The sequence below is a fragment of the Centruroides sculpturatus genome, unplaced genomic scaffold, assembly GCF_000671375.1.
Source record: "Centruroides sculpturatus isolate CEXI.00-Female unplaced genomic scaffold, Cexi_2.0 scaffold115, whole genome shotgun sequence".
Taxonomy (NCBI): Eukaryota; Metazoa; Arthropoda; class Arachnida; order Scorpiones; family Buthidae; genus Centruroides; species Centruroides sculpturatus.
In genome coordinates this window covers 222,071-240,696 of record NW_019384545.1, presented here as the reverse complement: position 1 = coordinate 240,696, position 18,626 = coordinate 222,071, and the positions used below count along the sequence as shown (strand labels likewise).

The window sequence follows — 18,626 nt, the reverse complement described above, 5'->3', positions numbered from 1 at the left end:
ACAAATTCCTTCAGACAGGTCAAAATGTCAACAAAGAATATTATTTGAGCATTTTGCTTCATTTGTGTGAAGTAATTTGTAGAAAACGACCCGATTTGTGCACTACAATAATACATCTGCTCACAATGCTCTTGTTGTTCTTGAATTTTTTACCAATAATTCAACAAATATAATTCTGCAAGCTCTGTATTCACCTGACATATCAGGTGAATACAGAGCTTGCACAATCATGTGACTTTTTGCTGCTTCCTTGATTAAAATTTCTGTTTCGTGGCCACTGTTTTGAATTGATCGATGCAATAAAACGAAATTACCTGAAGTCCCAAAGGGGTATCATGAAGACAACTTTAAAGAATGTTTTAAAGATTGGAAAAAACATTAGCATAAGTGCATTGCAGTGGGAGATTACTTTGAAGGAGACAAAATAAATTTTCATGAATAAATTCAATTCTTGTTTTATTGAACCATTCTCAATACTTTTTGATTACATGGGTATGTGCTGAATTGATGATGATGTCATAAAATAAAAATGAAAGAAAGAAAACAAAGATAAATTTAAAAAATTATCCTATTCGATAGTTTTTGTTGTCCTCTGAATAAATAATATGGCATAAACTGGCACACTTAAACTGGAACTATATAATAAACCAACAACTTGACATTTAAATGCAAATTCCAGCATATAATGAACAAATAAAATTTAATGTTCAAACGTTTTCAGCTGTCTTTCAAAATGAAAAATACTGTTGAAGCCAAACAGTGGCTTAATAAGCATTATGGAGATTCTACACCAGGGAAATCAAACAGGAATGAATACACGAAACACAAGAAATTTTCAAAAGATAGAACAGTTTTTTTGTGTTTTGTGCATTCATTCGTGATGAGGGCCTCTGAAAGACAACCGAAAACATTTGAACATTAAATTTTATTTGTTTATTATATGCTGGAATCCACATTTAGGTGTCAAGTTGTTGGTTTAAATAATATGGGATAGCCAAGATAATAATGTGCAGTATACTGAATTTAAACAATGTCAACATTAAAAATTTTTAATTCTAACAGCCTATTTAAAGAAACCAATAAGTTTTGTCAAATATAAGCTTTTAAAATATTAATTTAATATTGCATTTGTCATTTATTGTCAAAAACTTTGTTTTGCATTATATTTTCATATTTTAAACAACAATCTAACTCTTGCAGTTGTTGTTGAATTAACCATCCTATAAAATAAGACTTTTAATGATAAATTTTATTGAAACAGTCATTTCACATATAAATATTACCCAAGAAGAAATAAGTTTTGATTCTTAATTACACTACAATCATTAAATAAAAAACATACTGCACTTTGTATAAAGCAAAATAATAATCATAATTATTTTTTCCTATACATAAACTTTACTTACGTATCACATCACTCAATAAGTCTCCAGTCTAACACATAAATGGCAATACTGTTGACAGACCCATATGATTTCTGGATAGTACCAACCTTCAAATGATACATATCAAAATTTCATGACAATCTGACAATTAGTTTACAGGTTACAGTGGTTTTAGTAACCCCAGTTTTGTAATTTTCAAAACAATGGATAAAAAAGAATTTCGTGTGTTGATTAATCATTGTTTTTTGATGGGGAAAAAATACTGTTAAAGCCAAACAGTGGTTTGATAAGCATTATGGAGACTCTGCACCAGGGAAATCAACTATTATTGACTGGTTGTGCTGAATTTATTTGCAGTCATACAAACACCGATGATGCTGAACTCTCTGGTCGCTCAAAATCGGCAGTTGTTCTGGAAAACATAAAAAAAGTCCACAAAATAGTTTTGAAAGACCGTAAAGTGAAGTTGCATGAGATAGCTGACATCTTAAAGATATAAGAAGATAGTGTGTTTACAATTTTACATGAAAATTTGAGCATGTGTAAGTTGCTTTCAAAGTGGGTGCCACGTTTGCTCACACCAGATCAAAAACAACGCGTTGATGATTCAGAGCGCTGCTTGGAGCTGTTCAAGAGAGATAAAAAGGATTTCTTGTGTCGGTATATGACAATGGATGAAACATGGATCCATTACTATACACCTGAATCAAAAAGATCATCAGCTGAGTGGACAACAGCCGGTGAAAGTCACCCAAAGCGACCAAAAACTCAAAAGTCAGCTGGCAAAGTTATGGCATCTGTATTTTGTTCATTGACTATCTTGAGAAAGGTAAAGTATCAATAGCGAATATTACATGGCACTATTGGATTGATTGAGTGTAGAAATCAAGAAAGAAAAAAAAAAAACGCCCTCACACACAAAAGAAAAATTGCTGTTCCACCAAGACAATACCCCGTGTCATAAGTCAATGAAAATGATGGTTAAATTGAATGAATTATGCTTCGTACTGCTTCCTCACCCACCGTACTCTCCAGATCTGTCCGCAGCAACTACTGGCTTTTTGCAGACATCAAAAAGATGCTTCAGGAAAAGAAATTTAGCTCAAATGAAGAAGTAATTGCTGAAACTGAGGCCTATTTTGAGAGCAAAGACAAATCGTTCTACAAAAAAAGGCATCAAAAAGTTAAAAGAACATTGGAATTAATGTATCACTCTTAAAAGAGAGTATGTTGATGAATAAAGTCAAATTTCTAAAAAAAAAATTGTTTTTCTTAGTTAGACTGGAGACTTATTGAGTGATATGTTAGTTTAATAAATTATCAGTAATAAAATATTTTTTACTAAATTCTAAAATTAATTTTTTCCTTAAAAATTTTGTATTATTTTTTTAGTTATAAATTAAGTAAATTTAAAAATATTTAATAGATTACCTATGATTAGATTTTGATGTACTTATAACAGGATCGCCAACACCATTATTACAAATTTTACCCGCATTTTCTTCACTTATTAACTGAAATACATCAATTGTTGCACGAGCAACAGTTTCCAACCATCCATTTACATCATTAGGGCTTTGTGCATTTTCATTTCGTAAAACGTGTTGATACATAAGCTGAAGTTCAAGCCATGACACTTGCAGCGTCCAAAGATCTAAATTCTAAAACATACAATATCAACTTAATATCAGAAATATTCAATAGGAAATTTAACAAACAATGTATATTTTAGAATCATCAGCACATATTTTTTGGTATGTATGCTACATTTCCATTTTTTCTTCACAAACAGTTCAAATTTAGAACTTTTTTGTTGTTCATTTAAGTTTTGGTAATACTAATTCAACCAAACTATTCTCATTTTCAGTCACTATAATTACAAATCTATTACTCATTAATTAATGTAACATAACAAATGTAAAATAGAAAAACCATATCTATACACAATTCCAAAACTTAAAGATGAACATGATTGCTCTGAGTAAAGAATGTCCCAATCTGTCCCAAGAACACCCTAATCACTTGATGACAAGCCTTCCACAACATTGTGATTGCTGCATCACATCTAACAGGTCTCTGTGCCTGGGTACTGGTAAGCACTTTCCATCCATTCTTCACCAATTCTGACTGCTGTATGTATCTTTTTCACAAAAGACTTATTTTTATTGCTTTGATTTGTATAATACTACAAGTTTTTGTGTATTACCCCGTGTTAGATGTTGAGTAATACAGTTCTTGTCATATTTGTCTTCGTTCGTCTATATTTCTCTTTATTTGTGTACAGATGTCATCCATTTTTAAGTTTTGGATATGTGTAGACTCAAGAGATAACACAAGTCATAATCATTGTCAACAAAATCATTTGTTTAACCTGTCCTACATTGATCCCAAAAATATTCGTGTTGACCTCATTGACCTGCTTGGGTGATCTCGAATATTTCCGTGTTTACATCGGAACGTTTTTGATACTAGATGTTGCTTCATGTCACAATTTTTATATTAAAACAAACTTTTAAAATAAAATTTTTTTCGTTTTTATATTATTTAATATATATATTTTGTTTGTGAAACATAAAAAAATAATTTTTTACGATACAGTAAACACGATTATTATTTAAAAAAAAAAAAAAATTTAGGCTTAACATTGACGAAAATTCAACATGGCGTCACAGGCAACAAATAAAAATTTCAACATCGAATACGTTAATGTATAAATCAATACATTTGATTACAAAATGTGTTTTAACCATAATACTATTAATAATTTTATTCTTACTGAAATGTTTGAAAACCCTAAGAATATTGTTATCAAAATTAAAAACAAAAAAAAAATGAACATATTTTTTCCCTCAATTTTATAGTTTTTCTTCTTTTTTTATATTACTTATAGAACTCTACAGAAAATACTAAATTTTGAAAATATTTTATTTAAAATGACTTATTCATTTTTAAATGACATAAATGACTAATTTTAATGATTAAACATACAGACAAAATTCAATGTTTCAAACATTTCATGAAATTGATTTTTAAAAAAAACTGATAGAAGATGACAATAATTCACAAAGAAATATCTGTATTCCAGTTAATAAATTTCTAATAAACTAACATAAATACAACAGGAAAAGGAAAAGCAACTTATACCATGGGAATAAAAGAGGAAAAACTTATTATATATTATTATATAAAAATTAACAAATTTAAAATTTTTATATCAGAATTTCATAATAAATATTTTTAAAACTTCTATATACCTGGAGGATATTTGTGATCATTTGGCGCTGATCAACTGAATCTTCATTTCCAATATTAATTTCTACTTTTGGATGGCAAATCATTTGAAGTAGTTGTCTAGCCTAACATAACAAAATAATTATTATTTTAAATATAATATATTTCAAGTTACGTAACATGACTTTTATCATATCTAATTTTTTAAAAATATCAATAATTTCAGAAAATCAATAGACTTTTCTATTACTAAGCACAAAAATCTTTGTTGGTTTTCTGAAATTTTTTATCAGATTTCTTATTCTTCTTAAAGATTAGAAATTATATTTTAAAATCACAAAAATACTTGTTAATTTTTTGAGGTCCAAAGTTAAAATTTGTTCTGTGCTTTCATTTATATATACAATAATCTCTGCTTGTTTTAATCATGGATACTGTTATTAATCAAATAATAGTATAACACAGAATGTATAAGTTAAAATACACTCATAAAGTTTTGCTTATTGTAATCAGAGTTCAGTTATTACTTTGCACAGATAAAAAAAATTGTATTTAAGTTCTCTTTTTACACTATCAGACACATTAAATTCAACACAATTACACAATTTTTAACTATTTTAAAGTGTCCTTTTAATGCAAGAGTCAACAAACCAAAATTTCTAATTTACTTATTCCTTAAGATCATCAGTCAGTTATTGTTGTCAAGACAAGCAAATCCTAAAATGATTACAACAAATGGATTGTACTGTATTTATCAATTGTTTAATTTTTGAAACTAACCTGCTGCGGAGAAAGTACAGAATTTACTGAAAGATCTTGACTACATAGAAGATCAGGATCTCGAAGACAAAGTTCTCGAATCCACTCCTGACTACATATTTGACGTAAAACGTGTTTAGCAAATTCGCTAAGCCCTGCTGTTTCCATGCCACATGATCCACCACTTATGCCAGAACCAGCTGGTCTTCCTAATGAAGTGCTAAAATTTCATACAAATTTTTTCTCATTGTATTAAAATATATTTTATTTACATATAATAAAAATAAATTAATCCAGATTAACAATAGCATCTTGAATTAAATGTATCTAAAAATTATATATAAAACAAACAATTCTACAATGAATTTCAACCAGAAACTGTCAATATCTCTATTTTAAATAGTATAAGCTTTAAGTTAAAAATAAAACATTTAAAAATAATAGTATCTATAAATAAAATGAGATAATATATAAGGGTTGTTCAAGAAGTTTTGCTCCTGGACTGTAACTCATTTATTAATTGATGAAAGTGAAAGATGTTACATTCAAAAGAAAGTTTGGAGTTCCTGCTTTTGAATGATGTATGCATTTCTCAGATGGCACCACTGACTTTGAAGCAGCTGCATGCAAAATGTCTGCCTACATGGATGTATGGTTAAAACAGTGTGCTGTAATCAAATTTCTGATGGCAGAAGGTGTTCCACCTATTGATATCCATCGTCAAATGAGTGCCATTTATGGGGAAGCATATGTTAACAATAGCATGATCAGGAAGTGGATGAAGACTGTATGCACTGGCAATCCAAGCACATTGAGTCTGAAAGACAAGGACTGGAGTGAACATTTTAAATCTGTGTCCACTCCAAAGCAGGTGGAACATGTTAATGAACTGATATATTTTGAAAGTTTGGAACTTTCCTCCAAACTTCCATCATTCCCCGAGATGAACAGACACAAGAACGTACAAATGACCCGAGACCCTTCTTGACCTGGACCAAGCCTCATCAAAACTAACCATCCAGGTATTTATCGACACGCATTTGAATTTGTAAATGCTCTTGCTCTGTTTGACATGCTTGTGGAATAGACTCTTCCATTTATGCTATGCCTTTGTAAAGTTGTTCTAACTTTTACTAAATAAATTGTTGTTATTTAATGTTAATGCGTAATGGAGTATGTTATTTCCAGCATGTTGTCTCTTGACTCTCTCCTCCATCCCAAATCCAACTGTTCTCATATGCAACTGCTCACACGAGACTTACAGACAAATTTGACAATCACTGTAGTGTCAGTCCTAACTTGGGCATTGCCGATGAAATGGCTGCATAATATTGTTGAATATTTATACCAGGTTGTTCAATAAGTTTTGTCGTTTGATAAGAAAAACAAGATTTTATGGTTTGAAATACATTTTATTATTCAATATAATCTCCCTGAACTTCAATACACTTGTTCCAGTGATCTTCTAATTTATGGATTCCATCCCTAAAGTGAGAATCCGGAAGACTGTCGAAATACGCTTCCACGGCTGCTATTACCTCTTCGTTCGATGAAAATCGTTTCCCACGCATGAATTTTTTTAGATGTGAGAACAGCCAGAAGTCAGAGGGAGCTAAATCTGGCGAATAGGGAGGATGTTGCAACAATTCGTATTTTAATTTACTGATTTTCGCAATGGTTTTTTGAGCTGTGTGAGAGGGGGCGTTGTCTTGATGAAAAATGATTTTTTTCTTTTTTAAACCAGGTCTTTTCTCACGAATTTTTACATCTAGCTGGTCCAAAAGGTTACAATAATAATCTGAGTTTATTGTTTTACCAGTTTGGAGGTAATCCACAAACAAAATTCCTTTTGCATCCCAAAAAACTGATGCTAACACCTTCTTGGCCGATTTCTGGACCCTAACACGCTTCGGAGCCGAAGTACCGGGTTCACACCACTCTTTAGCCTCTTGTTTTGATTCAGGATCATGGTGGTAGACCCATGTCTCATCCATAGTGATGAAACGACGCACAAAATCCTTTTTATCCTTTCTAAAACGCTCCAAATGTTGCTGAGAAAGTTGCATTCGAATGTGTTTTTGTTCCATAGTTAACGAATGCGGCACCCATTGTGCACACAGCTTTCTGTAACCCAAAACTTCGGCCAAAATATTGCTCACACTGCCTAACGAAATCCCTAGGGCTTCTACTAAATCTCTCTCGGTTAATCGACGATCTTCCAAAACCATATGCTGTATTTTTGCTACGATTTCTGGTGTTGATGCACTTTTTGGACGCCCTTCACGTGGATCGTCTTCAAGACTCGTACGACCACGTTTAAATTCAGCAACCCATCTTTCTACTGTTCTGATTGAAGGTGAAGAGTCCTTATACACTTTTAACAATCGTTCATGAATTTGTTTTGGTGCTACACCTTCCAAAAATAAGAATTTTATCACTGCACGATATTCGATTTTTTCCATCGTAAAAAAATACAATGACACATCGACTTTGAACAGCTGCAAATATACAATGAGTTGACGGATCTACTTGAAACTTGACACATGTTTATGAAATAGTAGTACTATTTATAGAGTAATAAAGTGACGCTCCTAATAGCGCCACCTCTTATTGAACGACAAAACTTATTGAACAACCTGGTAGAATGCCAATAACAACAACTATACAAAAATATATTATGCTTAATATTGAAATGTTTCTTCTTTATTTTGATTCATACCAAGTTGAATGGGATTTATTCACTTTTATTTATTTGAAGGAAATTTATTTGTCTTCTGCAACTATTTTTACAGAAATTAATTTTTTTTTTCAGTTTTGGATTTCATTATTACTAATATTTAAGACAACAACTTACTTTACATTTAAATTTAGGTAAAATTTACTTGTATAATAAACTTTCAACTTAATAGATTAATAGAGTGAAAATTATGTTAAAGCTGAATACAGTAGAGTCCTGCTAATCCAAACACTGCTAATCCAAATGTCCGCCTAATCTGAACATGTTTTCGTCGACGGAGAGAAAATTTTCTTTAACAAGAGGTCCACTTAGGGGTGTTCCCCTTTCTCTTTCCTGAGTGAACCACGTGAATAAAGCTTCATCAATCTTAACTAAAATCTTCTTACGTGAATACTGGAAAACATATAAATTAACACTCCAAAACCTTTAAACGTCCAGTAGTAATCAATTTAATAATAAACAAATGTTTTCGACCGTACTTTCGGTCTTCATCAGGTTTAAAAACCAGTTAGATTCGAACCTGTGCAAGCGTTCCTTGTGCTGTTCCATTTTTCAAAATTTTAATTTCATAATCATTGTTCTACACTTGCACAGGTTCGAATCTAACTAGTTTTTAAACCTGATGAAGACCGAAAGTACGGTCGAAAACATTTGTTTATTATTAAATTGATTACTACTGGACGTTTAAAGGTTTTGGAGTGTTAATTCATCAAGCTTGTCAAACGTTGAGGGTCTTGCTGTTTATCGATTTTCAACTGACTTTCTGAAGTAGACACAGAAAACTACTTAATCTTTGTGCAGTTTTTCCAGTTGGTTATTGTGGCCTTGCTCACTACAAACTCTAATGCCAATTTTGTTGCACTTTCACCCTTGTCCAGCCTTTTAAAAATGTCCAGCTTATCTTTCAATGTACACATTTTGTGTTTCTGTTTCATTGCCATTATAGCAACAGACTAAACTAAACTAAAATAATAAAGAGCAAAGAGTACATCCAACATCCACAATTAAGCACGCTAACTCACACAGTAGCACCAGTCAACTGATTGGAATCCTGAACTGTGTATTAAAAACAATGTTTTTTACAGTTAAAATAATTTTAAGATAAACAATGAAGGCAAGTTGCCATTTCAAAATTACAAAAGTTGTTTCTGTTAACTGTTTGCAACCCTGTATTGAGTACAAGCCAGATGAAATAAAGGATAAGTTGCTGATGTCATTGATGATGTTAGATCTATATGAACCAGACTGGTTTTACTGCTTGCTTCTGCATTATTTCAATTATTTGATTAATCCGAACAGGACTCAGTCCCAATTAGTTCGGACTCTACTGTACTTGTAAAAATGTATTCACACAAATATGTATTCACCTGACAAGTGATCAACATATACAATTTTTTTTATTTGATCTTCCTGTATGTTTAGTATTTCAAATAATCCATTTCAATTAACTAATATATGGTCTTATACATAATTAATTAGTGATTAAAAATTTATTATGAATGTTATCATAAAAAAAAATATACAGTTACAATATGTAAAGAAATTTATTTAAAATTCAATAACCTAGTAAAATTAATATCATTACTTACGGCATCGATAAATCAAAATCTGCATCATCTATTGGTCCTAGAATATCTTTAATGCTAAGTTCACCTTTGTTTTGAGTAATATCTGTCCTTGCTTTTGTCTCACTGCCTTCTGAATTTGAATCACTAACTATTTATTATTAAAAAAGTATAATATTAAAATAAAATTATATATTTAACTAGTATTCTAAAATATATTTAATTGTAATAATCCATAAATACATACAAGAATAAACAGCATCTAAAATATTAGTGTTTAATAATATAATTATATATTGATATATAAAATCTTAACTATAATCTTTAGATAGAACTGTAAACATACCAATAATATAATTAGCAAATTGCATAAATCATTACTTTTATTTCTAAAATATTTTTAAAGAATTAGAATGTTATCTGTATCATTACTATAAAAAGAGGAGTTCTAAAATGTAAAGAATATAAACCTCCAAAAATAATTTAAACATCAAGATGCATTTTAAAATATTAAATAAGTTTAATCTATTATCATTGATAATTAGATTATGAATTGTATATTTGAGCATAATATAAAAAATGAATTATATATTCATTTTTTATATTTGAAACATAAAAAACAAATTTAAATTTTTAAAAGTATATGATGGCTTGCAACAATTTGACAAAAAGATATTTATGACTGACTGGATAAAACAGAAATACAGAATTTTATTTGTTTTCAATTATTTTCTGATCTTTCTGAAAAACCTCAGCCCTCTCATCATTTATTTCCAGCTGAACTAATTTCACATTAGCCTATTCTGTAACAAAGTTTTGAAGGGCTCCCTGTAGGAATCCAGTCAAGGACACTTCTGTAAACAGAATAATATCTCATAAACTAAACAATGTATGACACTGAAATTTGGGACATACAGAGAAACATGTTACAGGATTTTTCAAATCTTTCATAAATGCTATTCTCACATTATCATATGAGAATTCCCTGCAGAAGTGAATATCAGTACAGTCAATTCATGTTAATACAAATTATTAGGGAAACTAGTAGTTAGTTCACTTTATTGAAAATTCGTATTAGCGTTTTTCATGGTCAAGGTTGTATAATTTGTAGTGTTAATGAATAATAAACAATAGAAATCTCTAAATTATAGGCTTAATATTTTGAATTAATTTACTGAATAAAATTAAATTTATTTACAAAAATAAATGAATGCTCTAAATGATTTTCAAATCAAACAAAATGAGGAGGAGTCAGTATTTGTCACTTAAGTATGGGGCAGTATATCAATGGTTAAACAAAACAAAGCTAAAAGAAATCCATGGTTTTTTCTGTTGAAGATTGTTTGAAAAAGCATAAAATATTTTTTGGTGTCAAAAGATTAAAAAATGTAGTAAAATTTGGCACAAAGCCAAATCTGGCATCATTGCATGCACTCCCTGATGTGCAAACTAGCTCATGTTTGCATGGGACTGCATCCATTTAAAGGGGTGGGCATCCTTAAACTTTAAACCTTATATTATGAATACAGTAGAATGATCTGTTAAAACCAGACATTTGTATTGCTCTACAATTGGAGGCTAAATCTGTCTTTGCTTACTAGGAAAATAAATCTATTCTATACAAACATTTATTACATTACCACATTTTATTGTTCACATTGAAAAGTGTAAAAAGCAACTATTATTGGAAATAGGATTATTTCTTCGAGTTTTGAAAATAATTTACAATTTGGTTTAATAAATTTTGGTAAAATTTTTTTGTTTGCTTGTTCATATGAAAATTAACATTATGACAATGGCATTTTCCAAGTGTAATGGTAAAATTTGCTTTTTCAGTGTTCATTTTAAGGTGAGTTAACTGTATTGCAAATGTAGAAAAAAGTATCCATGACAATTTATTATTCAGAAAACTTAATGTCAGATGGGAAAATCATGATTTTCAATCAAAAAGGTCAAAGAAAAGTGGATCATCACAAAGTGACTCATCAAAAAACTATCATCAACAAAAATATTCAAAATAAAAATCTATCAGAATGATAATGACAATGTTCTGAAATGAAGAAGATAAAAGCACTAATTTCTTGATACTTGAAAATCATCATCATACTGAAAAATATATCAACCTCCTATTTACAACAGTGAAAATATTACCACTGAAAAAAAATCAGAAAAAAGTCAAGAATTGTCTCATTTTACTTTCCCAGTTCTATTATATATAACAGAGAAAAAGTATGGCAAAATGACAGCCCCAGATTTTTACATTTTTTAACTCGGGATCTTGAAACATCAAGAAATGCAAAAAAATTGGGGTTTTTCTTCTTATGTATGGAAGTTAGTGTATGTGTGGAGAGGACACAATTTTGGTCATTCTCTTTGAAGCTTAACTCCATGCTTTTTGTCAAAAATTTCTGAAATTTTTCAGAAAGGTTTGTTTATTAGGGGAATTGATGCTATTAAATTTTGGTGATTAAAGGTCAAGGGGGTGCGGAGATAAAGGGGATCGTGTGTCATATCTCCAGTAGGATTGGACTTCAAGACAATTTTACTCATTATTAGCCCTACCCTCAAAATTAAGCTTTTTGCCATTTTATAATAGTTAAAAATATAAAAAAGTATTTTAAATAAAAATATCATAACAGATTGCACCACCAAATGTTGCTGGGAAATTTAAGCAACTCATTGCTAGATTTTTTTTCTTTGTGATATATTAAAACTGTTTTCACTGAAGTGAAAGTCTTAATACATTGATGGGATAAGTGCCAGCAACTTAAAGAGAGACCACTTGAAGGAAATAATGACGATAGAACATTTACCTTTTTTAGATATTATCAAAATCCCAGTTAGGAATTGAATTTCCCTCATAATAATGACAATCTCTGTTATCAGTATATCTACTTAACTATTCAAAAAGAAAACAGTTGGCCCATTAGAAAAATGTAAAACACTTATCAGTAAATAACAATTAAATTGAAATTTACTTTTATTTTAGCATTTATCACTACATTTTCTTTAAATTAGTGTTTGAAACACCAATTTAAAGAAATTTACTCAATAAATTATTTACATTTTTAATATTCATAAACATCAAAATAATAAATTATTTAGGAATAAGCAGTTGATGGATTCAGTCTAGAAAAGATCTGCATCCATCAATTGTTTACATAAACTCTTGTTCATCTAGGAAAGATTTATGGTAATATCTATAAAATTAGTAAATAGTTAATTGATTTTAGTTATAATTTAATATTTTGGCTCATTTAATTTTATTATATTATAAGACTTCATTGCATTATATTAAAAAAGCTATTTTAGCTTCAGAAGAGTTTTGTCTGTATAAACATTTATTGATATTATTTACGTAAAATAAAAAATAAGAAATTATCATCTGATGCAGAATACAATGATATAAAATATAACATAAATTAAGATTATTATTCACATAAATATTGTACATACTCAATTCTAAAATGCCTTTTAAAACTGCTAACACAACTTCCACAAGCATTCTATTATGAGCAGCTGACAAAAGTTGGCGATCACAAGGTGATTTGATTAGATACATGGGACGGGCAGTATTAGATGCTAGTAGAGGTCCTGGGGATGTTCCTAAATGATAAACAGGCCCAGAAGGTAGCAAGTAAGATACACAATTTATTTCTACTGTCTTTAAAAGTCGCAATAACAGATGGCAGGTAAGACGAGCACCAGATTCGGCATCTTGATCTACTCCTCCTGCTATGATTTGATATATAGTAATGTTAATTACTAATATTATATAGTAAATCATTACAATACAATAGTACAGATATCCCCCATATAACACGGTAGTTAGCCTCTGAAAAAGTGCCATGTTATGTAAATCCACATTATATGAAACAAAAAACTAATACAAAGCATGAAGTTAGATTCCAAAAGTTAGCAAATGTACATTATTATTTTTCATAATTAAAAGAAATATGTTTATTAAAGCAATTAATATCAATAATTAACTAACAATTAGAATCAAAAGTACTGCATTTATATTAATTTGCATTACTGCATTTACTTGCATTAATATTAATTTTTTCTTCACTGTTAAACACCATTAAATGAGATGTTTTCTTTTTGGTGTTTTGTTTGTATAAGGCAATGTGACACAATGGTGATCTACCTCCTGGGAGACATTCGTGGGGAAACTGGCCCCCATTTAGGTGTTACAAACATAAAGACACCCCAGAAAACTCCAAGTGGCCAGCCTGTTGGCAAGGTGCAAACCCACAGCCAACTACTAAGTTTTGAGTTGAGTGATTTTATCCATTTGGCCACTGGTTGATGCTGTTTTCATTTTGGCAAAATATTGTCATTTTCTGAGCTTTCCTGTAGACCTTAATCTGAAGTGTCAATAACATCTTGATTTTTCTCTACTTTTTTCATAAAATCTGATATTTTCATTTGCTTTTATTTGTCTAAGAGATATTTAATAGTTTAATCTCTTTATGTAGTAACTTTTAATTTAATTTATAAAAGCCAAACACAGTGACAATCTTTCCAGTTCATTTAGAGCACTATCATCAATGACAGCAATACCTGGTTTATAGAAAAGCTAGAACAAGGAAGAAAAAAATTGTACAATCAGTTGTCATTAAAGAAAACCAGACAAAAGACACATAACAGTGATAATTTCAATATTCTAAAATTCATGGGCAAATATGAGGTAACACACATGCTTGCTTGAATAGAAAAATATTGAATGATGGTATTGCACTTAAAAATTGTGACCTTTGTACGAGGATGTCACCAATTCTCAACTATGTCAGAGTAAAACCACACTGTAGAAATATCGTGTTGTACAAAGGATACCTGTATATTACAATTTGACAAGAAACTATTTTAATAGCAATTTACCTGGGCATGCAGAGCGTAAAGAAGGTAAAGCAACATGTACAACAAAATCTTGGAGAGAAAAACATCGTCGTGCTACTAATATAGATGTAAAAACAGCTAAATTGTCATGGATGGATAAATCACCTACCTAGAATATAAAGTAGCTTTTATATAAAATAGCTTAAAATATTTTATATAAGAACTAAAAGCATATTATCTAAAAAAACTGATAATAAGTTATATTTAGTAATAAAACAGAAAATATATCTTAATACTTAAGAAATAAAATTTTTGGTTAAAATTTAGAAAATTATTTTATTTTCCATATTTTTCACCATACATCTTCCCAATAGGTGCTTGACTCAACTGACAGCAATAGATTTTTGACAAATTATACTGAGACTTGTATGAGGCTTGGGCAAATATGAATTATAATTTGTAAATAGAACAAAAACTGTGATCCACTTACCAAAACTGAAGGTTCTACTTTTCAACATAATCCTCCCTGTCTGCAATATACTTGTGCCAGCATCTGGAAGCTTGCAGACACAGCCATTCCCGAACAGCCTGTATCAAATTCTCATTACTGTCAAACCTTTTCCCCACTCAGATATTCCTTTAGGGGGCCAAAGAAGTGATAATCAAAGGGTGCAAGGTCCAGATTTTATTGAGGATGTGGGATAAGGTCCCATTTCAGTTTCTGATAGGATAAGAATACAAGATAACATGCATCCACATGTGGCTGCTTGTACCATGATCACCATCCAAAAACTGAAATGGAACCTTATCCCACATCGTTCTTATGGAGGATCTGGAACTTACACTCTTTGATTATCATCTCTTCCTCCTCCTAAAAAAAAATATCTGCGTGGAAAAATGTCTGGAAATAATGAAGACATGATACAGGAAGAGCTATAACCAAGACTCCTGAGCAACATCTGCAAATTTCCAGATTGATCAAGTGCATTGCAAAATCAGGAAAATTATGTTGAAAAGTAAAAACTTCAGTTTTGGTAAGTGAATCACAATTTTATTTTATATTTACAAATTATAATTCTTATTTTCCCAAGTCTCATAATAAATCACAACTGACTTCTTATAAGGTGCTTCACAAAAGTATAGAACCGCTGCAAATTTACTATACAAAGGTTAGGAATTACACATATCATGTAGCTACATTTCTTATATTGTTCAGGATTTATGAAAATATAATTTGTCAAAACTCATAGTTTGAGCCTATATTGCAGCAAACAGCAGAAATTGTAGAAAAACTGATTTTAGTTACCACAAAGGTATAGAATCAACTAGTAAATGAATGTAAAAAGAATTATATACTACAAAATAGTTTAATTTAGTAATTTATTTGCACACCTCCTTTACTGATAACATTGAAAATACAATTTGGCATGCTATCAACAAGGTTTTTTTATGATCAATGCCTCAAGATAGTTCCAAGCAGTGACAATTGATTGTTTTAAGTGTTCAATGTCAGCTTACTGATGATTTTGGTCATAAATTTGGTCTACCAAGATCCCAAAACGTTTTCTATAGAGTTGCAATCAGGAAAACAAGCTGACCAATTCATTTACTTTCAAACTGCTGTTTCATATCTCATGATACATGGATAAAAGCATTGTCCTGTTGAAAAATAACAGAAATTCTTCTGAATCTATGTTTGTATGGGAGCAATTTGTTCTCCAGAACTAGTTGATAGTCAGCACTGTTCATGCAACAGGTAACAAATGCAAAATCCAATTTTCTCAATGCAGAAAAGCACCCCAAACTGTAACACTCCCACCACCAAAGTTCCTTTGCAAAAAGTACTTGAGCTTTTTTTGTAAATCATGCCAGTAGAACGCTAAACCATCTGGCCCATCCAAATTAATTTTTTTTGGTCCAAAAAGATTATCTATACGACATAAAGGTTGTTATTTCTTATGCTAGCATAATAGGTCTAAATGAAACAAAAAACTTACCTTATTTCATTGGTTGGCCATATTTTTCCTAGCAAAATTGAGTTGGGCAGCTTTGTGCTCAGGCTTAAGAACAGGGCACTTCTCACTTGAGACTAAACATTGTTGTTGCCATGTAAACGATTTTGTGATGTACTTAAATACCCGAAATATTCCAAATTTTACGTGTGGATGCTGTAGAATTAGAAGCTGCATTAATAATTCATCTGCGGTCTTGCAGGGTAAGCTTTGAAGGACATCCACTTCTAAGCTTCGGTCCATAATTTGCAAGATTTGACAAACAATGCTGAAAAATCTTTTTTGAACATTTGATGCTGTTTGCTACTGCCTGATAACTTAAATCAGTGCTTCTCAAAGCTACAATTTGTCCTTTCTTAAAGTCTGTTAAATGGGTACCACAAGAAATGATGAAAAAAAAATACTTTCACACTTCAAACTTGCAAGAAAGATGGCAGTTCTATACTTATGTGGCAGTATGTAAATTGACTTCCTTGCTATTTCTCAGTCAGCCACAAATTAGTTTCCTAAAATTATGTTTTTATAAGTTAGGTGCTGAATTACACATAAGAAAATCTATTTCTAACTATTAGTGCATGTTCTGACCTTAAAATACCAATTTTTTTAGCAGTTCTATACTTTTGTGGAGCACCTTATTTGAAATTCAACAAAAATGACTGCAATAAAAATTTGCCAGTCCAATAAATGTACTTCAAAAAACTCACAAAATTTACAAGAAATGTTAACATATATTTACATTTTCATCCTTTATTATGTCTCAGGAATTAACAGTCTCATGCCAGAGTCAAGTTTTTACTTTAGGCTTTCATCTACCTTAATATGTAAAACATGTTAAAATTAACAATTTTTTTTAATATATTTTTTATAATTGTACCATTGTCAAAATGGAAGTTTTATAACATGTTTTGCATATTGAGGAAGATGAAAGCCTAAAGAAAAAAGTCAACTCTGCCATGAGACTTAGTTCCTGAGGTGTGATAAAAGACAAAAATCAGAAGACATTTAGTGTTTCTTGAAAGTTTGAAAAAAAAAGACTGATAAAAATGCTATTTATATTGATGTAAATTTGAGATATAATAAATTAATTTCAATTTACTATACCCAAACTATGAATGTTGATAAAATGCAATTTCCTATGAATAACTCATAGATTATCTGTGTTTAAAAGTCAATTTGAAAGCAGGTACAGATCATACAATGACATGGGTTATTTGTTGATTTTAACTTGCAATTATGACTCATCCAACAGATTTTTTATTGTATAAGCCTAACAAAAGCAACTTTAAAAAATGCAAAGTCTTGTATTCACTTCAAACATATCTGTCATTATGATTTTTCCCAAAACCTCCCCTTTCATTTTTTTTGTATGTCAAACAATGCTTTAATTGATGATATTAGATACTCCTATTTAGATTTATACCTTTAAACCAGATATATTTTTAGTAATTCCCACCACTCTATATAACATCTCTCAGAAAACTATTTAGGAGCAGACTAATAAATACAACCAACTTGATAATTACTTCAAATATCAAAGAAAACATCCAGGTTCCTTTATTGGTTGGGCTATTAAGACTAAATAATTACTAAGTAATTTGGCTGGAGGTAGGCAGTTAGGTCATCATCTCGTTAAATTTATTTAGTCTTAATAGCTCAATAAAGGAATCTAATTACTATATTAGAAGAAAACTGCTGATCTTATCAAATGCTAGCTGTTTAGAATAAATAAGACAACTGATGCTATGCAACTGACTCTTAAAATTGTGCCATTAGACATTAAAATGTTTTCTATTTAATTTTTTTGTTTATTTTAATATTTATTTTTGTCATTCAGCTACCATTTTCTATTTTCGACAATGCACTTTAGGTGGATCCATCTCAAATATTTTATCTTTTCCATTTCACTCATTCCCATTTTCAACAGTAATTCCAGAGGTTTAGGTATATAGTAGTGCATATTATGAAAAGATTTTATTTCTATACTAGAATTTTTTTTAAGGGTATGCACCAGTGCAGATTATATACAAGAAATTATGGTAATTTTTTAAACAAATTTTAAATCCTTAATTCAATACATAAAATATAAATTAAATCA

General features: G+C 30.1%; 1 protein-coding gene across 1 annotated transcript in view; it reads right to left on the bottom strand.

The window, feature by feature from the left end:
* The window catches only part of LOC111623468 (mediator of RNA polymerase II transcription subunit 12-like protein), a 186,218-nt gene that overhangs the window by 62,230 nt on the left and 105,362 nt on the right, over nt 1-18,626 (bottom strand). Inside the window, exons 25-30 of the mRNA XM_023366052.1 lie at nt 14,562-14,688; nt 13,134-13,412; nt 9,702-9,828; nt 5,397-5,595; nt 4,640-4,741; nt 2,817-3,046 (exon numbers count right to left, since the gene is read on the bottom strand). Coding sequence (XP_023221820.1) covers nt 2,817-3,046; nt 4,640-4,741; nt 5,397-5,595; nt 9,702-9,828; nt 13,134-13,412; nt 14,562-14,688 — 1,064 coding nt within the window. The remainder of the gene's footprint in view (nt 1-2,816; nt 3,047-4,639; nt 4,742-5,396; nt 5,596-9,701; nt 9,829-13,133; nt 13,413-14,561; nt 14,689-18,626) is intronic.